This window comes from Esox lucius, chromosome 19 (assembly GCF_011004845.1).
Source record: "Esox lucius isolate fEsoLuc1 chromosome 19, fEsoLuc1.pri, whole genome shotgun sequence".
Lineage (NCBI taxonomy): Eukaryota > Metazoa > Chordata > Actinopteri > Esociformes > Esocidae > Esox > Esox lucius.
The window spans coordinates 2,253,236-2,276,532 of NC_047587.1; the positions used below are offsets into that span (position 1 = coordinate 2,253,236).

The 23,297-nt window shown below is 45.0% G+C and overlaps 1 protein-coding gene across 8 annotated transcripts in view; it reads right to left on the reverse strand.

The window, feature by feature from the left end:
- tle3a (TLE family member 3, transcriptional corepressor a) overlaps nucleotides 1–23,297 on the reverse strand; it is a 44,847-nt gene that overhangs the window by 3,820 nt on the left and 17,730 nt on the right. For 5 of the 8 annotated variants that reach the window (XM_029114949.2, XM_029114947.2, XM_029114952.2 and 2 more), the window contains exons 8-19: nucleotides 15,863–16,064; nucleotides 14,635–14,642; nucleotides 13,543–13,713; nucleotides 13,311–13,460; nucleotides 11,626–11,758; nucleotides 10,552–10,718; nucleotides 8,671–8,741; nucleotides 7,792–8,041; nucleotides 3,533–3,780; nucleotides 2,828–2,975; nucleotides 2,589–2,739; nucleotides 1,496–1,572 (exon numbers count right to left, since the gene is read on the reverse strand). In XM_029114949.2, the coding sequence (XP_028970782.2) occupies nucleotides 1,496–1,572; nucleotides 2,589–2,739; nucleotides 2,828–2,975; nucleotides 3,533–3,780; nucleotides 7,792–8,041; nucleotides 8,671–8,741; nucleotides 10,552–10,718; nucleotides 11,626–11,758; nucleotides 13,311–13,460; nucleotides 13,543–13,713; nucleotides 14,635–14,642; nucleotides 15,863–16,064 (1,776 nt within the window). The remainder of the gene's footprint in view (nucleotides 1–1,495; nucleotides 1,573–2,588; nucleotides 2,740–2,827; nucleotides 2,976–3,532; nucleotides 3,781–7,791; nucleotides 8,042–8,670; nucleotides 8,742–10,551; nucleotides 10,719–11,625; nucleotides 11,759–13,310; nucleotides 13,461–13,542; nucleotides 13,714–14,634; nucleotides 14,643–15,862; nucleotides 16,065–23,297) is intronic. The other 3 variants (XM_029114953.2, XM_029114950.2, XM_029114951.2) reach the window with 2 other exon arrangements.

The window sequence follows — 23,297 nt, forward strand, 5'->3', positions numbered from 1 at the left end:
AACCACCGTCCCCCAAAACCTAACATAACCCCAAACCACTGTCCCCCTAAACCACCTTCACCCCAAACCTAACATCACCCCAAACCATAACATCTCCCCAAACCACTGTCCGCCTAAACCACTGTCATCCCAAACCTAACGTTGCCCCAAACCATAACATCACCCCTAAACCACCATCCAACTAAACCACCGTCTGCCTAAACCTAACATTACTCAAAACCACCTTCACCTCCCCAAACCTAACGCCGCCCCAAACCTAACGTCACCCCAACCCCCAAGACTGCAATGAATATTCAACACTAAACCCCCTGAGACTGCAGTCACTACTCAACAACACAAAACCCCCTGAGACTGCAGTCACTACTCAACAACACTAAACCACCTGAGACTGCAGTCACTACTCAACAACACAAAACCCCCTGAGACTGCAGTCACTACTCAACAACACAAAACCCCCTGAGACTGCAGTCACTACTCAACAACACTAAACCACCTGAGACTGCAGTCACTACTCAACAACACAAAACCCCCTGAGACTGCAGTCACTACTCAACAACACAAAACCCCCTGAGACTGCAGTCACTACTCAACAACACAAAACCCCCTGAGACTGCAGTCACTATTTAACAACACTAAACCACCTAAGACTGCAGTCACTACTCAACAACACTAAACCAACTGAGACTGCAGTCACTACTCAACAACACAAAACCCCCTGAGACTGCAGTCACTACTCAACAACACTAAACCCCCTGAGACTGCAGTCACTATTTAACAACACTAAACCACCTGAGACTGCAGTCACTACTCAACAACACTAAACCACCTGAGACTGCAGTCACTACTCAACAACACTAAACCACCTGAGACTGCAGTCACTACTCAACAACACTAAACCACCTGAGACTGCAGTCACTACTCAACAACACAAAACCCCCTGAGACTGCAGTCACTATTTAACAACACTAAACCCCCTGAGACTGCAGTCACTACTCAACAACACAAAACCCACTGAGACTGCAGTCACTACTCAACAACACTAAACCACCTGAGACTGCAGTCACTACTCAACAACACAAAACCCACTGAGACTGCAGTCACTACTCAACAACACTAAACCCCCTGAGACTGCAGTCACTATTTAATAACACTAAACCCCTGAGAGTGCAGTCACTATTTAACAACACTAAACCCCTGAGAGTGCAGTCACTACTCAACAACACAAAACCCACTGAGACTGCAGTCACTACTCAACAACACTAAACCACCTGAGACTGCAGTCACTACTCAACAACACAAAACCCACTGAGACTGCAGTCACTACTCAACAACACTAAACCCCCTGAGACTGCAGTCACTATTTAATAACACTAAACCCCTGAGAGTGCAGTCACTATTTAACAACACTAAACCCCTGAGAGTGCAGTCACTATACCTTTCCCCCCCTCTATCTAAACACACAGGAACCAGAGCGTGTATTGATCAGCTGTTGTACCTGGAATATACTGGCCCCATAAGGAGTCCTCCAAGCATTCAGCAGGTTATCCTTCCCCGTGGACACAAACCATTTACCTGGAAACCAGAGAGAGAGCGCGGTGGGGGTGGGGTTAGAGGAGGGGGATGAGGGAGAGAGAGAGAGAGAAGTGAGGGATAGATGGAAAGTGGATAGAGTCATGTCACCTGTTAAAGTAGGAAACAGACCCCATAAAAAACCTCAACCCTCACATCCAGAAGTTATGAAGGATCTGCCTGTGTGGGAACTACAGGTTGAAAGGTTCTCAATCCCTGGTGGTAGAAGCACTGGGCTAACCTTAGTCAGGGTGATTACGGTAGTGTGGTAGGAACACTGGGCTAACCTTAGTAAGGGTGATTACGGTAGTGTGGTAGAAGCACTGGGCTAACCTTAGTCAGGGTGATTACGGTAGTGTGGTAGGAACACTGGGCTAACCTTAGTCAGGGTGATTACGGTAGTGTGGTAGGAACACTGGGCTAACCTTAGTCAGGGTGATTACGGTAGTGTGGTAGGAACACTGGGCTAACCTTAGTCAGGGTGATTACGGTAGTGTGGTAGGAACACTGGGCTAACCTTAGTCAGGGTGATTACGGTAGTGTGGTAGGAACACTGGGCTAACCTTAGTCAGGGTGATTACGGTAGTGTGGTAGGAACACTGGGCTAACCTTAGTCAGGGTGATTACGGTAGTGTGGTAGAAGCACTGGGCTAACCTTAGTCAGGGTGATTACGATAGTGTGGTAGGAACACTGGGCTAACCTTAGTCAGGGTGATTACGGTAGTGTGGTAGGAACACTGGGCTAACCTTAGTCAGGGTGATTACGGTAGTGTGGTAGGAACACTGGGCTAACCTTAGTCAGGGTGATTACGATAGTGTGGTAGGAACACTGGGCTAACCTTAGTCAGGGTGATTACGGTAGTGTGGTAGGAACACTGGGCTAACCTTAGTCAGGGTGATTACGATAGTGTGGTAGGAACACTGGGCTAACCTTAGTCAGGGTGATTACGGTAGTGTGGTAGGAACACTGGGCTAACCTTAGTCAGGGTGATTACGGTAGTGTGCTAGGGTGTTCTTACCGCAGTTGGCAAACTTGAGAGAGAGCACACAGCTCTCGTGGAGGTGCAGCTGGTACTTGTCAGGTTTGGTGTGGTGGAGGACCTCTACATTACTACTCTCCATGCCAACGGCCAGCCACTCCCCTGTGGGACAGTAGCCTAGAGAGAAGATCTGGACACACATACAACATGTTTGAACCAGTTTGGCAATGCAGGACTGAGAAGTGCGCATGTACATGTGAAGGAGGAGGACTGTGTACCTGTGAGGTGAAGTCGTGTTGCTGTAGCTGCCGTCCCTCCCTCAGGTCCCAGGAGCGGACAGTGTTGTCCAGGCCTCCTGTCCACAACTTGGTCCCGTCATGGGAGATGTCTATGCAGCTGGCCCCATCAGTGTGACCCTGGAACTGCCTGAAGAAACAGATGAAAACAACATACAAATACGTCCTTAGAAACCACACTCCTACAACCCACCAGACACCAGAAAACCCACCAACATTACAGCCCTTCCCTTCTCCTCCTCCACCCGTATGTCCCTCTTCTGTTTTCCCTTCTCCTCCTCCACCCATATGTCCCTCTTCTGTTTTCCCTTCTCCTCCTCCACCCATATGTCCCTCTTCTGTTTTCCCTTCTCCTCCTCCACCCATATGTCCCTCTTCTGTTTTCCCTTCTCCTCCTCCACCCATATGTCCCTCTTCTGTTTTCCCTTCTCCTCCTCCACCCTTATGTCCCTCTTCTGTTTTCCCTTCACCTCCTCCACCCATATGTCCCTCTTCTGTTTTCCCTTCTCCTCCTCCACCCATATGTCCCTCTTGTTTTCCCTTCTCCTCCTCCACCCATATGTCCCTCTTCTGTTTTCCCTTCTCCTCCTCCACCCTTATGTCCCTCTTCTGTTTTCCCTTCTCCTCCTCCACCCGTATGCTCCGTTTCCGTTATCCTTTCTTCCCCTCTCCGGTCTCCCTTCTCACCTGACGAGGGTCTGGTTGTGGAGGTCCCAGACGGCGATGTTCCCGTCACTGCAGCAGGAGAAGCAGACCTTGGCGTCGGGGGAGATGGCCAAGGCATAGCAGGCCGGGGCGGAGGAGGTGAGCTCCGCCTTGATCCGAGGAGTCTGGGAGGCCAGGTCCCAGATAGTCAGCGTGCTGGCCTCCCCTCCTACTATCAGGGTACGGCCATCAGGAAGCAGTTTACAGGATCGGATGTAGTTATCCCTGTTCTGGTGGAAGGAGATCAAACCAAATCAAGCGTTATTTAAAGTGATGCTCATAAGTTTTAATACCCTGGCAGAAATGGGGAAATTCTGGCATTGATTTTTAAAATATTTTTTAAAAAATGTTTAAATGTATTTAAAGAAAGTGATCACATGAAGCCATTTATTATCACATAGTTGTTTGGCTCCTTTTTAAATCATAATGATAACAGAAATCACCCAAATGGCTCTGATGGAATGTTTACATAACCTAGAATGTTTGGCCTGGTTACAGACACACAAGGTGACACACACAGGTTAAAATGGCAATTAAAGGTAATGGAACTTTATAAAGATGGAAAAGGATATAAAAAGATATCCAAAGCCTTGCAAATGCCAATCAGTACTGTTCAATCACTCAAGAATTGTTTGGGATACAAAGAAAAACCCACAGATAACCTCAGGAGAAATACAGGCTGCTCTGGAAAATGATGGTGTGGTTGTTTCAAGGAGCACAATACGATGATACTTGAACAAAAAAGAGCCCTAAAGACAAGGGGGAATCTTGTGAATAATGATGACAAGATGAATGCAGCAGGTTATCAGAAAATACTGGCAGACATGGGACGCTCTTGGACTTTCCAGGACAACAATGATCCTAAGCAAAATGCCAAGTTGACCCTCCAGTGGTTACAGTAGAAAAAGGTGAAGGTTATGGAGTGGTCATCACAGTCTCCTGACCTTAATATCATTGAGCCACTCTGGGGAGAACTCAAACGTGCGGTTCATGCAAGATGACCAAAGACTTTGCATAACCTGGAGGCATTTTGCCAAGACGAATGGGCAGCTATACCACTTGCAAGAATTCAGGGCCTCATGGACAACTTTTACAAAACACTGCACGCTGTCATTGATGCTAAAGGGGGCAATACACTGTATTAAGAACTAAGGGTATGCAGACTTTTGAACGGGGGTCAGTTAATTTTTTTCTTTGTTGCCCTGTTTTGTTTTATGATTGTGACATTCTGTTATGACCTATGGTTGAATGTGAATCTCATAAGAAATAAAAGGCCTGTGTTTTGCCTGCTCACTCATGTTTTCTTTACAGATTGTACAGATATTTCTCCAAGGGTATGCACACTTCTGAGCACAACTGTTTAGACAGGGAGCAACGCAATGCTCTTTACAATAAGATGTATGAGGTAATCTACACTGGCTCAGGACGGTCACACAAAGGAGCTGGGAACACTGTTCTAGCCACACACACACACACACACACACACACACACATACATACACACACACACACACACACACACAGAGTTATAATTAAACATGAGTTAGTCGGAGTGGTGGCATTTCACTCTTTAACTGGTCAAACAGACAGACAGTAAGACAGACATGCAGTAAGACAAACAGGCAGACAGGCCCAAAAGCAGACAGACAGATAGAAGGGCTGACAAACAGGCACACAGACTGGCAGACAGACACAGACAGTCAGGCAGACAGGAGATTTTCAGTTAGAGGAGAGACAGCATCAGTACTGGGGGTCTGGCTGGTGTCCCTGTCAGAAGGCTGTTTTTCTTCCAGTGCTTAAGACAGAGAGCCGTGCCACTGGGCCAGGGGACTACCTTCACTAAGGGGACAGAGTCAATACAGGTTCTGGCCAGCTCATATCGTTCTACTGTTGATAGACATGGAGTCGATAAGGGTTCTGGCAGGCTCATATCTTTTTATTGTTGATTGGGACATAGTCAATATGGATTCTGGCCAGCCCATTTCTTTTTACTGCTGACAGGGAGAGTCAATACAGGTCCTGGCCAGCCCATATCTTTCTATTGTTGACAGGGACCACTTACAGTCGATGCAACTAAATCATGTTCCCAAACAAATCTGTATTACTGAATAGTCAATCAGTAACTACATTGGAAAGTAATACTATGGGCTTGCTTTAACTTTCAGTTATGTTGTAAATATTTGTTGTGGTTTTAGATTAAGTTTTCAGATGTATTATCATCATTAGGGATGCACCTATAAGAAAATTATAGGCTATTCTGAGCTAAGAAAAATCACAGATTGAAAAGGTTCAGCTGTGCCTGAAAGGAGGTTACCAAGGTAACAAAGACAACAGCACTTGTGGCAGTGTTGCCAAACTGGCCTATTATTAATGACAATGTGCCAAAAATAGGCTTGGGCAGGTTGATTTTCAGATAGGGTTGTATAGAAAAAATAGCCTTTGGGCGGGTTTGTTGTGGAGTCCACGGGTGATTTGCGGTATGATGTCTTACAGGCGTCTGTTTGCCACCACTCGCAAGCTGACTAGAATCAGACTATCCTGAGGTAATTTGACTAGAATCAGACTATCCTGAGGTAATTTGACTAGAATCAGACTATCCTGAGGTAATTTGACTAGATTCAGACTATCCTGAGGTAATTTGACTAGAATCAGACTATCCTGAGGTAATTTGACTAGAATCAGACTATCCTGAGGTAATTTGACTAGAATCAGACTATCCTGAGGTAATTTGACTAGAATCAGACTATCCTGAGGTAATTTGACTAGAATCAGACTATCCTGAGGTAATTTGACTAGAATCAGACTATCCTGAGGTAATTTGACTAGAATCAGACTATCCTGAGGTAATTTGACTAGAATCAGACTATCCTGAGGTAATTTGACTAGAATCAGACTATCCTGAGGTAATTTGACTAGAATCAGACTATCCTGAGGTAATTTGACTAGAATCAGACTATCCTGAGGTAATTTGACTAGAATCAGACTATCCTGAGGTAATTTGACTAGAATCAGACTATCCTGAGGTAATTTGACTAGAATCAGACTATCCTGAGGTAATTTGACTAGAATCAGACTGTCCTGAGGTAATTTGACCTTGCTAGCAGTTGCACTTCAAACTAACATTGAAAACCACCACGGGCGTGAACAAAACAATGGAAGAAAACAGAAACAATGGCTCTCGGTGAATTTGGGGGTAAAGTATCTTGCGGTAGAATCTTTCAACGATCCACTCCAGTAAGCTACGGTACTGCACATGTTGTTACTGTGTCTATCACTCTCCCCTAATGAAGACAGCACACACACTGAAGTTTCTCATGGTTCCAGTCTGTCATGGTTCCACTCTCCCCTAATGAAGACAGCACACACACTGAAGTTTCTCATGGTTCCAGTCTGTCATGGTTCCACTCTCCCCTAATGAAGACAGCACACACACTGAAGTTTCTCATGGTTCCAGTCTGTCATGGTTCCACTCTCCCCTAATGAAGACAGCACACACACTGAAGTTTCTCATGGTTCCAGTCTGTCATGGTTCCACTCTCCACTAATGAAGACAGCACACACACTGAAGTTTCTCATGGTTCCAGTCTGTCATGGTTCCACTCTCCCCTAATGAAGACAGCACACACACTGAAGTTTCTCATGGTTCCAGTCTGTCATGGTTCCACTCTCCCCTAATGAAGACAGCACACACACTGAAGTTTCTCATGGTTCCAGTCTGTCATGGTTCCACTCTCCCCTAATGAAGACAGCACACACACTGAAGTTTCTCATGGTTCCAGTCTGTCATGGTTCCACTCTCCCCTAATGAAGACAGCACACACACTGAGGTTTCTCATGGTTCCAGTCCACAGAGAGTGTGCTGGATTCCCTGTCTGGCTTGACTATGGTTTGAAAATAACAGCACCAGGAGTTCAATAACCTTAAGAACACTGTTATAACTAAACAGATTATCTGTATACAAAGAAAATGCTATTCAAGTGTCTAACAAAAAGTTAATGTCAAGATTCCTTTTTCTTGCTGTGTCAGCTATGGTTTTGCTATGACAGAGCACAACAGTATAAATGAATGAAGGAATGCAGTGGAAACGTTAGAAAAGCACAATCATTCTGAAATATCTGGCAGATTTATAGCAATCGGCCAAAAGAATATAATTTATTTTGGCTACAGTATGCTGATCTGATACCAACTGCTGGCAGATACAGTGGTGCATGCCTAATTATCAGTAATACTATTGGTTATACCAGACAGTCTAGTTGAGAGACAGGGTTCTTGCTGCCTGGCTGGCTGATGTCCCAGATCTTGACACAGCCCTTCCCTCCAGTGTAGACGTGTCTGGTGGGGTTGGAGATGGTGACGGCACACACCACCTCCCCGTGGCTCAGCGTGTTGATTTGGCGGGCATGTCGTGGGATCCCTGGACCAATCAGAGCATCTGGAGGGAATGGCACAGGCTGCATTTGGCCATCAGCACTGACGTGGAATGAGTAGGCCCTGAGAGAGACGGACAATTCAGTAATTCTGACCATGTAATTGACTGGTTGAAAACTGGAGAGCTTCATTCAGAACAGTACTATGTTGAGTGCTAGTGTCATTATGGTGACAACATGGTTATGGTGGTGAGTACTGGGATCGTTCTGGTAACAACTTGGCAATGGTGGTGAGTACTAATGTCATTATGGTGACAACATGGTTATGGTGGTGAGTAATGGGATCGTTCTGGTAACAACTTGGTAATGGTGGTGAGTACTAATGTCATTATGGTGACAACATGGTTATGGTGGTGAGTACTGGGATCGTTCTGGTAACAACTTGGTAATGGTGGTGAGTACTAATGTCATTATGGTGACAACATGGTTATGGTGGTGAGTACTGGGATCGTTCTGGTAACAACTTGGCAATGGTGGTGAGTACTAATGTCATTATGGTGACAACATGGTTATGGTGGTGAGTACTGGGATCGTTCTGGTAACAACTTGGTAATGGTGGTGAGTACTAATGTCATTATGGTGACAACATGGTTATGGTGGTGAGTACTAATGTCATTATGGTGACAACATGGTTATGGTGGTGAGTACTAATGTCATTATGGTGACAACATGGTTATGGTGGTGAGTACTTACGGCTTGCCTCCAGATATGGAGGAGAGACTTGCTGGTAGCCCTGGTCTCATGTGGGGGTGAGGATCAAAACCCTGCAAGACATTTACCCAGCGTTAACTCCCATGGACACAACACATTAACACAATGGGGATCTTCCATGGACCCAACACATTTACCCAGCGTTAACTCCCTCTGACACAACACATTTACCCAACTCACACAGACAACACATAAACACAACTTTAACTTCCACGGACATAATACATACACACAGTATTAGCAACACATTTAGACAGAGTTTACTTTCATAGACAACACATTAGTGTTAACCCCCACAGACAACACATTAATGTAGTGTTAACTCCCACAGACAACACAATCTAGTGTCAACCCCCACAGACAACACATTAATGTAGTGTTAACTCCCACAGACAACACATTAATGTAGTGTTAACTCCCACAGACAACACATTAATGTAGTGTTAACTCCCACAGACAACACATTAGTGTAGTGTTAACTCCCACAGACAACACATTAGTGTTAACCCCCACAGACAACACATTAATGTAGTGTCAACTCCCACAGACAACACAATCTAGTGTCAACCCCCACAGACAACACATTAATGTAGTGTTAACTCCCACAGACAACACAATCTAGTGTCAACCCCCACAGACAACACATTAATGTAGTGTTAACTCCCACAGACAACACAATCTAGTGTCAACCCCCACAGACAACACATTAGTGTAGTGTTAACTCCCACAGACAACACATTAGTGTAGTGTTAACTCCCACAGACAACACATTAGTGTTAACCCCCACAGACAACACATTAATGTAGTGTCAACTCCCACAGACAACACAATCTAGTGTCAACCCCCACAGACAACACATTAATGTAGTGTTAACTCCCACAGACAACACAATCTAGTGTCAACCCCCACAGACAACACATTAATGTAGTGTTAACCCCCACAGACAACACATTAATGTAGTGTCAACTCCCACAGACAACACATTAATGTAGTGTTAACTCTCACAGACAACACATTAATCTAGTGTCAACTCCCACAGACAACACAATCTAGTGTCAACCCCCACAGACAACACATTAATGTAGTGTTAACCCCCACAGACAACACATTAATGTAGTGTTAACTCCCACAGACAACACATTAATGTAGTGTTAACTCCCACAGACAACACATTAGTGTAGTGTTAACTCTCACAGACAACACATTAGTGTAGTGTTAACTCTCACAGACAACACATTAATGTAGTGTTAACTCCCAAAGACAACACATTAATGTAGTGTTAACTCCCACAGACAACACATTAGTGTAGTGTTAACTCTCACAGACAACACATTAGTGTAGTGTTAACTCTCACAGACAACACATTAGTGTAGTGTTAACTCTCACAGACAACACATTAGTGTAGTGTTAACTCTCACAGACAACACATTTACACAGAGTAAATCCCCATGGAAACAACACATTTACAGTTACCTCCCACAGACAACACATTTAGGTTGTGTTAACTCCCATGGTCCAGATAGCTATGACAAATAACCCTACCTACGTGAACATAATATACACACTGGTACAGACTCTTCAACAGTACACACAACGTTGTCTACCCAGCGGGGGTTAGCGGCAGGGTCTCACCATAATATACACACTGGTACAGACTCTTAGTACACACAACGTTGTCTACCCAGCGGGGGTTAGCGGCAGGGGCTCACCATAATATACACACTGGTACAGACTCTTAGTACACACAACGTTGTCTACCCAGCGGGGGTTAGCGGCAGGGTCTCACCATAATATACACACTGGTACAGACTCTTAGTACACACAACGTTGTCTACCCCGCGGGGGTTAGCGGCAGGGGCTCACCATAGCGGAGCGACCGTAGGCAGCGGCACTCATCTGAGGGGAGATATGTAACCCAGCGTAGACTCCAGGACTGGTCAGACCTCCGTTCATCTCATGGTGATGACCCATCATAGCAAAGGGAGGGTAGGAGCCAGCGATGGACAGGGGGGTCCGCAGGGCGGGGGCTGCTGGGGGGGGGCATTTCACATTTAATTGACAAATGAGAGAAGGAGAGAAAATAAAGGAGATGGAGCGAAAGAGAAAGGAGAAGTAGGGAGAGAAAACAAGCCAGAGAAACAGTAAGACTGGTAGAGAGAGAGGAATTACATTACAGATGAATGCAACTGGGCCAAGTCAGAGCAGAGAGAGAGCAGGCCATAGAAACATGCAGATTGGTGCCAGCCAAAGGCCTCGGTATCCAGAGAGGCCTGGTTCCGGTTCGACAAGCATGCACTTCCCCCAGGCCAATAAAGTATTTCAAATGTAAAAAACACAACGAATCAAGGAGAGAAAGAGAGACGTACAGAAATAAAGCCAGAGAGAGAGATGGAGAGAGACTAAGACAGAGAGAGAGATGGAGACTAAGACAGAGAGAGAGATGGAGAGAGACTAAGACAGAGAGAGCGATGGAGACTAAGACAGAGAGAGAGATGGAGAGAGACTAAGACAGAGAGAGAGACTAAGACAGAGAGAGAGATGGAGAGAGACTAAGACAGAGAGAGAGATGGAGAGAGACTAAGACAGAGAGAGAGATGGAGAGAGACTAAGACAGAGAGAGAGATGGAGAGAGACTAAGACAGAGAGAGAGATAGAGAGAGACTAAGACAGACTTATAGCCACATTCTGTCAGAACAGATGCCAGATATGCCCCGGGGGGGTCTACCTGTCTTGCCAGTCAAATGGATGAGAGGAGAACCACACTACGGAGGAGAACACGGAGCCTCATGAATACACCAGGACAGTGTCAATGAGGCCACAGAGGTAGAACGAGGGCTCTTGATTAGCATGGTGACACTGCTGTCAGAGAAGCCATTATTCCACAGACGAGCCTTCTTTCCACCTCTATGGGCCTAGCAACCGGGCGGCGGTACTGACCCAGTCCCTCCATTACGGGGGTCTTCCCCAGGATGGGCCTCAGCCCGGGAGTGCTGCTGGTTCCTGGGGTCGGGGCGTCACTACGGGGGGTGGGCGTGGTCGACTTCAGGCCTGGTGTGGACGACTTGTCATTCTGTACAGGTGAGAAACAGGCAGAGTGAGTTTGGAAAGAGAAGACAGAGATGTTGGGTGACAAGAACTCAGGAGTCTCTTTTCGGTGACTTCAGGAATGATTGTTTGTTAGATCCCTTTTCAATAAAAATTGCTATTAAAAGTTAGATCCCTTTTCAATAAAAATTGCAACAAAAGGGATCCTGCTAACCGCATCAGGCCCAGGATAAATATCATCCCCAATAGCTAGCTACCGACTGTTGATAAGATGCCCAATAATGACCTGCTGTCACCCATCTTGGCTAAGTCACTGTTGAAAAGAGATGGTCAATCTGGATGAGCCTTTCCTGGTTAAATAAAGATTAAATCAAATATAAAATTAAAGTTATATGTGCCAGCAAATATTGTGAGTTATTACAAAGCCAGCTGCCTTGTTCCTGTTGCTTCAATGTCTGCAGAATTGACTGTAGACTCGCGTGCAAGATGCTGTTTGGATAGCATCCCAGAGAAAACACTCGAATTTACAGACTGACGACGGTGAGTCTTCAATTTAGAGGCAGCTTCTTTGCGAAGATGAGCTTAACGGAACAAACAGGAACCAGTTAAGGAACTTGTTTTAGCTAGTTTTGTCGGCAATGCTAGCAATGCAATGTCCTTTGGAAGCAAGCGTGCCAACTCTTCGTTCTACAGATGCTGTCCCTACAGCTGACAACAGAAGAGTTCAGTTTTTACTTTTACCAATCCGGTAACATAAACAACCTAGACAGCCGTGTTTCATCTTAGTGAAACCGGATCCCTGACCCAGGTGAGCACTGTGCCACCTTATAGCCTGTGGAGCGAGGAAAAGATACCTCGGCATAAAGGTAACATTAAACCTCACCAGAATCACCACTACGTCTCTACTGAAAAAAACTAATCGGCTTTGTTGACGCGACATGCCTCTCGTATACCATCCAGGAAATAAAAGACAGCAAATGATTCAATGCACAGTCAAATTGGCAGGTTTTAGGCTTAGTATGAAAGGGGTATTACAGAGAGAGGGGAGACAGCTCTGGGGATAAAATGATAATATTGTGGATGGTCTCCTGTCTGGGGGGGCAGACGGATCAGCCAGCCTCTTTGGGTCTCCAACAGCAGCTCACCGTTTTCCAAAAAAAATCACTGTTTTATAGTTAAATATTTCTGCTCTGAAAGCAGATTAAGGTTGTGTCTCAAATGGCAGCCTATCCCCTATAAGCCTAAACTAGTGCCCTATATACTAGACTAGGGGGGCATTTGGGACAAAGATTATATCCGGGCAGAGAACGAGGGATTAATCTCTATTGTAGCTGTAAGAGGTTTTTCTGATTTTATAAATAGTAGTTTATAAGCTCTGAAGGGACAACGGGGCTTGTCACAACTAGATTGGATTACATTCAGTTTCTACTCAAATTGTCCGACTGGATCGTCTCTTCACTGGGATTCTCCTTGTCCTCCTCCCCGAGAATTCCTCTTCCTTCCCTTTTAGGTTTTAGAACGATCTCACACACACACACACACACACACACACACACACACACACACAGCGTTCTTACATGGAGTTCCTTGTTCTTGGACGAGGGCGTGCTGCCAGACGACGCTACTGAGGCAGGGCTGGCGGGTGTGTCCTTCTTTGGGGGGCGGGGCTTGTCGACGCCGTTCTCTGAGGGTGAGTGGGCGGGACTAGCCCGAGGGGTAGTCGGATCCTGGACAGAACCAGGAAAAGTAAACTAAGTAATTAAAGGTAACAGCAAATTAAGTGTAGAGAAAAGAGCAAATATCTCATACCTCATTGGACACGTCCACCACGAGATCATCGCTCTTGTCCCCATCACTGTCATAGCGACTCAGGCTGTCCTTCTCCACCTTGCGTTTCTTTGAGTCCAGACTGAAGTCTGAAGAGCTGCGGTGTTTCTCACTGGCTGTCCTCAAGCTGTCCGATGGGGAGACGGAGTTGTTCTGGAATAGAGAAATCAATAAACATGAGTTATATTTCAGAGATGAGGAATGAGGAAGCCTGGCAGTGGAAAGAGAAGAATGAAGAAAGGACCTATGAAAGTCAATTATGAAGTGGGAGAATAGCAACTGTGCGCATCAGTAAACAGGACATTGACAACCACTAAAACCTAAAGACCTTAGGTTAAATAATTGTATTTATTGTCAGCACTTTGTGATTGGACTGCATTATAACCGTCTAGCACAAATTTTTCCAATTCTTAAGGAGCATTGGCTCATTCTAAAATCCGATACATCTTACATTAATACCATATTTGTATAAATAAATAATTTTGTCCAAAATGTCAGAGAAAATTGTATAGTCCTAAGGTCTCAATATCTCAGCCAATCACAGACTTATCAGAAACCTTCCCACATTTCCTCGCAGAGATACACAGTTTAGTACATTTGGCTAAGAGGGATGGAAAGATCTAAAGCACAAAACCAATAAAAACAGGGATGAAGGACAGGGACAGATAGACAGTCAGACAGAGAGAAAGGGTAAATGAGGCAAAGACAGGGAGAGGAAAGGAGGGATGAGACAGTGGAAGAATAGAGGGGATCAAACAAATCCTTTAAGAAGGAAAAGTCCAAGTCTATTCTCTATGATGAGAACAGAGCCGGCGTAGTGTTAATCTGTGCAGCAGCAGCTTGATACCAACATCCCTAACCCCTCTGGATTAAACCCCGCCTCGGGGATTAGAGAACAAACCTCATCTCTCATTAATCATTTTATAGAAAGCAGATTAACATGCCAAAGCGTGAACAACAAGGGATTAACATGTTTCAAAAGACGGAAGAATTCTCACTTGGCTCCGCCTGGTCGGGAACATGCGTGCTCATGTCAAACTGCAGAGGAAGGGGAAGGAATTTGGCAGAACTCACCGTGCTCTCTGCTCATAGCACGTGGCGATGACAAGAAGACGATCAGCGACGATGAGCCATGAAAAGAAAAGCACCATTCAGTTAATGTATCAAAACAGAAGGACGGATTAGTCTGCAGGTCAATGAGAGGGCAGAACCCTTATTGGTTTGTGATTCATCGGTCCCACCAGACATCCAGCCAGTCAGGTCCTGACAATGTACCCGCTTCATTTACCCAGACTGCATTTCAGCATACAGTGGAATAATAAAGAAGAACTCATGCAGGAAAGATTGTGATGGAGGAAAAATACAGGTCCATATAAGGATATTCATTTTGATGTATAATATCAAAATGATCACATCATGTTCGATGTACAGGACCAGTCAAGTTTGGACACACCTACTCATTCAAGGGTATTTATTTGTTTACTATTTTCCAAATCGTAGAATAATAGTTAAGACATCAAAACTATGAACGGACACATATGGAATCCTGTTGTAACAAAAAAAAAAGTGTTAAAAACACCCAAATACATTTAGAATTGTAGATTCTTGAAAGTGGCCACGCTTTGTCTAAATGACAGCTGTGGACACGCTTTGCATTCCCTCAACCAGCTTTATGAGCATCACATCACGTTTGAGGTCATTTGCTGTATCTGCACCTAAACTCCAGTATTCTTCCTTCATACCCTTTTCTCCATTTTGTTTCAAAATGTAAGACAAAGTTCTAAATAGAAAGCCTCAGTTAGCTGGGGTTAGCTAGCAAGCTCAAGCTTCTCCACTATCACCCCATGAAACAATTGCTTTGCAAAGTTTGCAACTAGTAGTTGTGTAAAGTAATTCCAGACTGCAGATATTGTGGTTGTTGCTGAGGTCACTAGGCATAGCCCACACCTTGTTAGGACTGTTTGTTTTCTGGCATCGCCTCATTACATAGGCTCAGTGTCGCCAATACCAAATCCTCACAACACAAGAATCACAACACATAGTGCTTTGGCACCTAAATCTGGCAACAACATAATGGGAGGTCCGTGGTCATTCACAGCCATTACTGGGATAATTTTAGTACTACCTGGAGGCTAATTACATTTCTCAGATACTTTTTTTTTGCTTCTTCTAATATTTGATGTACACATTTATATTAAGGCTCATTGACTTCAGGCAGTTTAATAACTCCAGACCAAAACAATCCAGAGTAGGACCTCCTCCGGCTGCATCCCTCGGTAACCCTTGGTAACCCCCGGCTCACCTCTGGGCTCCAGGTCATGGTGGTTCTTCTCATCCTTAACGGGTAGATGAGCCTGGCTCCCCAGAGCCCCCAGGGCCAGCAGCCCAGACCCCGCCCCAGGGATGGGGGGCATGCCAGGGGGCTGGAGCCCTGAGGGGTGTGGCGGCATGAGGGGGGGCCCGCCGTGGGCCACGTGGGACAGATGCTGGGTCTGGAGCTGCTGCTGCAAAGGGGGACAGAGGGAGACAAGTGGGTCGGAGGGAATGGGGGGTGACACCAACCACAGCTGCGCCGTTAGCTCTGCCTCTTCATATGCACACAGGAGTGGAGCTGATCCCAGATCAGCAATTTTAAATAAGGCCCCTGGTCGGTTAAAGCACAGAGACGCCAGCCACTAAACAGGCGGATCAGTTAAAGCCTGTCTATTTAAGTGCAGGGCAGAAAGACATTAACACATTCACACGTCTATTACAGTCCGATTCAGAGACCAGGCTAGGGTGCCAAAATAAAACTGTTTTACCAGGCTATAGAGACATTAGACATTAACACGTTCACACATCTATTACTGGCCGGGTCAGAGAGTGGAACCTTCTCTGAGCGTTTTGACTTTAACACGGGTTTAGTGTCTCGATACTTGATACCATGGCCAACATTCCCTGAGAACCGTGCAGAGTGAGGTCACGGTCAGGGATTAGTCATTATTGACACGGTAATGGCTCATTTATTTCCTTTTGTTGCTACAAATCTCAGTGTCAGTGCAGCTACATGGTACAGATACACCGAATCGCCCCGGCTCTCATAGCTCACACTTAGCATTGCATGGATCCCAGCACTCAACCCCTAAGTCAATCTTTTTCTATACTTTCTAAAATGTTGGCAACAGATTGCTGTATTGCTCTCCACTGAGAGTACAGTAAGTCCTGTTTGCAGCAGCAAATGGCAGAGGACTTTTGTTATTGGCTAACGTTAGACAGCTAGCTAGCAGGCCAGTCCAAGGTAGTTTTGTCACAAATCACCATAAAAAACATGAATTCCAATTACATAGTGAGCACATTCCGAAGCAGACACATTCCAATAACCCAAAAACACACAACTGCACAGGATGAGGCGGGTGGATGAAGATAACATTAGCCAGCCTAAGATAGCGACAGTAGTGATAAGCTCAAAAGGTCCTCCTTCTTACATTTGACAACGGTACATTTTGGGTAGTTCAGAACACAAGTTAATGCTTATTTAGACACACCCCAAAAACACAACTATTTCTCGAGTTATCGGGAACCACATCTCCATACAACCAAGTCAGGACATCTCTGACCACAGTGACGTGTTCCTTTGGTCTTTGAGGTTAAGCAGTATGATTTATACAAACACACACAAAGCTGCCTGCTACATTTCCTCTGTGCATCTGGTAGTTCACCAGCCGTGACTCATCACCACTCCACTCAGAGAAACTCTGACAGAAGCCAGAGTCGGAGCCATGACTGTGCTGGGAGCTGCCGGGTTGCTCACACGTCTCATTGGCTGCAGGCCAAAAGGAAGGGTCCAATGTTAGCCCTCAGTCAACCCTCCAATACTCCTCCATATTCACTTGAGAGGCAGGCTGGAAAATTGATGGGTGTTTGTGTGTGTGTGTATATAACGGATGGGGGTTAAAAAGCACTCAATAGAAGAGTAATCAGTTTATAACAATGTTAAATAACACTTATGCCTCACCACCAATAAAGATCTCTACAATTTATTACAGCCGTCCACAAGCACTCTGAATAATTTAACTGCCATTATGGCAGTTCAGAGTCTCTACGTCCCAGGTCCATCACCATTTACGGCCCTTTTCTGAATGTTGAGCTTTTTTATGGCCAATCAAGAAAATACTACTTATTTCATGGTTAGAAGGCGTTTTTTCAGAAGTAGAGAGAGTCATGTGAATATTTAGTCTAAGTGGAGATGGGATTAAAGAAAAGAGATTTGTAGTCCTGGTATGGAAAATAAAGGGCAGTACTTAAAAAGGGGGTTTAGCCGATACTGTGCGAACATTGAATGTCGTGATTTCTCTGCAAAAAAGAAATGACCAAAAAAGACAACCTGAAAATAATGTTTTATGGAGCACAACAAAAAACATTTAGGCATCAGATAGTCACTGTTATTACAGAAATATATCATGATATCACGCTTTTGTCACCCAGACCCTCTTAGCTCACCTACTTAGCTCATATTTTATGGACTAACAAATAATATGAAAAGCATATTGAAAGCAATTAACAAAGAAATGTCACATATCAATGTTTTGGGATCTCTGAGGGGTGTAATGGTCTGAAGTCACTGCATTACAGTTGAGGGGTATAATGGTCTGAAGTCACTGCATCACAGTTGAGGGGTGTAATGGTCTGAAGTCACTGCATTACAGTTGAGGGGTATAATGGTCTGAAGTCACTGCATCGCAGTTGAGGGGTGTAATGGTCTGAAGTCACTGCATCGCATTTGAGGGGTGTAATGGTCTGAAGTCACTGCATCACAGTTGAGGGGTGTAATGGTCTGAGGTCACTGCATCACAGTTGAGGGGTGTAATGGTCTGAAGTCACTGCATCACAGTTAAGGGGTGTAATGGTCTGAAGTTACTGCATCACAGTTGAGGGGCGTAATGGTCTGAAGTCACTGCATCACAGTTGAGGGGTGTAATGGTCTGAAGTCACTGCATCACAGTTGAGGGGTGTAATGGTCTGAAGTCACTGCATCACAGTTGAGGGGTGTAATGGTCTGAAGTCACTGCATCACAGTTGAGGGGCGTAATGGTCTGAAGTTACTGCATCACAGTTGTGCCCAGCTGATCTATCAGCGGAACACTGACAAACCAGGGTCTCTAATATGGGCCATCCCAAAAGAGTAAAAACACCAATAATCAGTCAACAAATTGTAATACATTCAAACACTCATTGTTTCTTAAGATAATTACCAAGTACCATATTTTACAATTTGGCTAAAAAATATTTTTACCAATTGTCTATGGCAGCTGTACTTAACTCTTATACAACCAGGTCCGTAGACCTACTGGTTTTCTGTCCTGCCACATCATTAATATCACTCACCTGATGTACCAGGTGTAAATAAGTCCAATTAGTCAACTTAACTTATACAACCAGGTCTGGAGCCTACTGGTTTTCTGTTCAATTATGTCACTCACCTGATGTACCAGGTGTAATAAGTCCCTGATTAGATGGTTCGAAGGAAAACACTAATCTGAACTGGTTTTGAGGTACAGGGTTGAGATTGACGCGTCTATGGCTTTAACTTAAGTCCAAGTGAATAATAATCATATCTATTTTCACAGCATCATAAGACAGGGAGTCTGGGAGTCCCCCAGAACAGGACACATTATTATTTATGTGTCCATTACAAGGCTTTGTAGGGGGTGGTTCCATGCCTCTAGTGTGACACATTATCCATTAGAGCTGAGAATGATTGGTGTCACTGGGGATCTGAACTCACAACCTTCCCCTTCACTCAACCCCAAAGGGCTAGCAATCCAATTATAACATATGTATGTGTGTGAGAGTGTGTCCTCTCTGCTCAGGTCCTAGTGTTTAATGAGCCACTGATGCTAATTTGACTGATCAAACCACCACAACCCCCATTACAAAAACCCCATAATGAAGATGAGCACCATGAATAGATGAGACCTCTCTGAGGTGAAGCTCAAATCCAAACACATGGGAGGAAAGGATGTCGGGCGAGGAGGGGAGAGGGAAGAAGAGAGGGAGGGAGATGTAAAAAGGAAAGTGGAGAGAAAGAGGAGAGAAGAGAAAGGAGGAGAGAGTATTCGGTTGTCATAATGCTCTGAGCTCACCACACATGACTGACACTAACAAGGAAGGAAGTGAAGTTCTATGAAGTCATCCTGGTGGAGGATTTCTACGGGGTCAGAGGCGGGCCAGGTAGACAGACGGCAGACAAGACAACAGGCATGCACCAGTCGAATCAGTCAGCTTGCTAAACTTCTCTTTAAAGACCACAAAGAGACCTGCAGTCTGACCGTACCAAACTGAGACGTCGCTTCAGACACCTCCATCCAACAAGCTCCCATCACCAAGGCTGAATGACCTGACCAGAGAACATCTGGAGTGAAGGAACAGGACAGAACAGACCTCCACAATCCTTGGTATCACAGAGAGTGGGAGGGGTTATTTGTCTCTAATTTAATACTGGAATATTTTTCTGATACGTAGGCCTTGTTGCTGTGCGTAACCCAGCTGTTTCTGCCTCTCATGTGTAAATGATTACAACTCCCAAGCTTCTTGTTTGATTTAAAAGGCCTTTTCCTAGTTAGGCACTTCCAAATGTAGTACAGGCATCGAGCAGAATCCACGAAACAACAAGCCCTTCCAACTTTGTGTACAGCTCACTCACACAAATAAAGAAGGCAGGGATACAGGCAGGGATACAGGCAGGGATACAGGGAGGGATACAGACAGGGATACAGACAGGGATACAGGCAGGGATACAGGCAGGGATACAGGCAGGGATACAGGCAGGGATACAGGGAGGGATACAGGCAGGGATACAGGGAGGGATACAGGGAGGGATACAGGGATACAGGCAGGGATACAGGCAGGGATACAGGCAGGGATACAGGCAGGGATACAGGGAGGGATACAGGGAGGGATACAGGCAGGGATACAGGCAGGGATACAGGCAGGGATACAGGGAGGGATACAGGGAGGGATACAGGCAGGGATACAGGGAGGGATACAGGGAGGGATACAGGGAGGGATACAGGCAGGGATACAGGGAGGGATACAGGGAGGGATACAGGCAGGGATACAGGGAGGGATACAGGCAGGGATACAGGGAGGGATACAGGGAGGGATACAGGCAGGGATACAGGCAGGGATACAGGGAGGGATACAGGGAGGGATACAGGCAGGGATACAGGGAGGGATACAGGGAGGGATACAGGGAGGGATACAGGCAGGGATACAGGGAGGGATACAGGGAGGGATACAGGGAGGGATACAGGGAGGGATACAGGGAGGGATATAGGCAGGGATACAGGCAGGGATACAGGGAGGGATACAGGAAGGGATACAGGGAGGGATACAGGGAGGGATACAGGGAGGGATACAGGCAGGGATACAGGGAGGGATGAAAATGAAAACCTTTTATTGCCCCGTGGGGGGAATTTGTTTTACACTCATGGGAGCCTAACATAAACACAGCAAACATAGAACAACAATAAGACAAAAACTACTTAAAAGTCAATGATCAATGAAAACCCCCTAAAAACATCCAACAGCACTATGAACATGGAGGACACAGAGAACATGACATGTACAACAACAGTAAACACAGCAAAGGTAGAGACATTCAGTTATTAGTTCAACAACTTAAAAGAATCAATAAATAGATATATATTCAATATTACGCATATGAAATGTTCAAAAGCTTAAGGAATCAATAAAAATATATATTCAATAAATAAACACAATTAAAAGATATCTATGTGCCCATAGATGATCTGTTTAGTAATTGAATGCTCCTCGGCACAAATGATGATATATATCGTTTAGTTTTTATTTGGGGCATTCTAAATCTACGTCCGGAGGGGAGGATGGAAAATTCTGTGCAAAGTGGGTGCAATGGATCCTCCAGTATCCTCAGTGCCAATTTGAGGGTATACTGGCCAGTAAGATTTGTGATGCTTTTAACATCTGATCCAGTAATTTTCCTACCCATTTTTGTCACCTTGTCCAGCATGTTCCTGTTCTGGATAGAAAGACCTCCCCCCCAGCACTGAATGGCAAAAGTCACCACACTCTGAATGAAAGTCAAATAAAACAATGTCAGGGTACTAGTCTCTGCATTAAAACTGTGCAATTTCCTTAAAAAAAAGAGCCGTTGCTGTGCTTTTGAATATCTTGCAAGTGTGTTGGCTGACCAGGTGAGTTTATGGTCAATAATAGTACCCAAATACTTGTACTCCTCCACAATCTCAATAACTGTCTCTTGAATAGTAGGTGGTTGCAATGGAGGGGGCCTTTTCCTAAAGTCGATCACCATTTCTTTTGTTTTTGAAAAGTTTAAAATTAACGAGTTTTCACTACACCATTCATAAAAGTGGTCAACCTCAGTTCTGTAATCCTGTTCGTTATCGGTTAAAAACCCAACCAAGGCAGCATCGTCTGCAAACTTAATCAGTGAACATTTGGAATGATGGCTGACACAGACATTAGTATATAAAATAAATAACAAGGGTGATAAAACACATCCTTGTGGCACTCCTGTGTTGGTCATGATGATTTTTGATTGGCTATGACCCGCTCTCACAAATTGTAGTCTGCCTGTTAAAAAGTCCTGAATCCACTTTAACAGATTGAGGTTCACACCCATAAGTGTCAGCTTCTCTAATAACATGTGTGACTGAACAGTGTTAAAAGCTGAGGAAAAGTCTGCAAATAGGATGCGAACATAAGAGGCAGGCGTTTCAAGATGTTTATAAATTCCATTCAGGAGGGTTGTTACTGCATCTTCCACACCTCTTTTCTCTTTGTAGGCAAACTGTAATGTATCCATGTGTTCTTTGGTTTGTTTTTTGAGATGAGTTAAAATGATCCGCTCAAAGCATTTCATAGCAACTGAAGTGAGTGCTACTGGTCTAAAATCATTCAGTCCATCTGGTTTGTGTTTCTTAGGAAGTGGCACAATTTCTGCAGTTTTCCATATCTTTGGAACTTTGTGTGTGTCGAGTGATTTCTGATACAGCCCTCTGAACACCGGGCTCAGTTGTTCTTTGCAGCTCTTTAGGATGGTACCTTCCAGCCTGTCAGGGCCGGCAGCTTTCCGAGTCCTTACATGGGAGAAGATCCGCCCCACTTCCTCACAGCTTACCCTGATTGAGGCACTTGCTCTTCCTTCAAGGCTGATTGGATTAGCTGGCACGTCATTCTCCCATCTCGCAAAGTGTTCATTCAGCGCATTTGCTTGTTCGACTGTGTGCACCGTACTATTAGTGTGGTGGTTTTGACCTATGATAGTTTTTATGCCCCTCCATGCCATACGCAAATTATTTTCTTGAAGATGTTGTTCAATTTTATCTTTATATTGTCTTTTACCCTGTTTAATTTTCTTCTGTATTTCCTTCTGAAAAGGATACAGGGAGGGATACAGGCAGGGATACAGGCAGGGATACAGGCAGGGATACAGGGAGGGATACAGGCAGGGATACAGGGAGGGATACAGGGAGGGATACAGGGAGGGATACAGGGAGGGATACAGGCAGGGATACAGGCAGGGATACAGGCAGGGATACAGGCAGCGAGCGAGACGGGGGAGACGGAGAAAGGGCAGGAGGTTGTCATAACACTCTGAGCTCACCACACATGACTGACACTAACGAGGAAGGAAGTGAAGTTCTGTGAAGTCATCCTGGTGGAGGGGGTCAGAGGAGGGCCAGGTAGGCAGACGG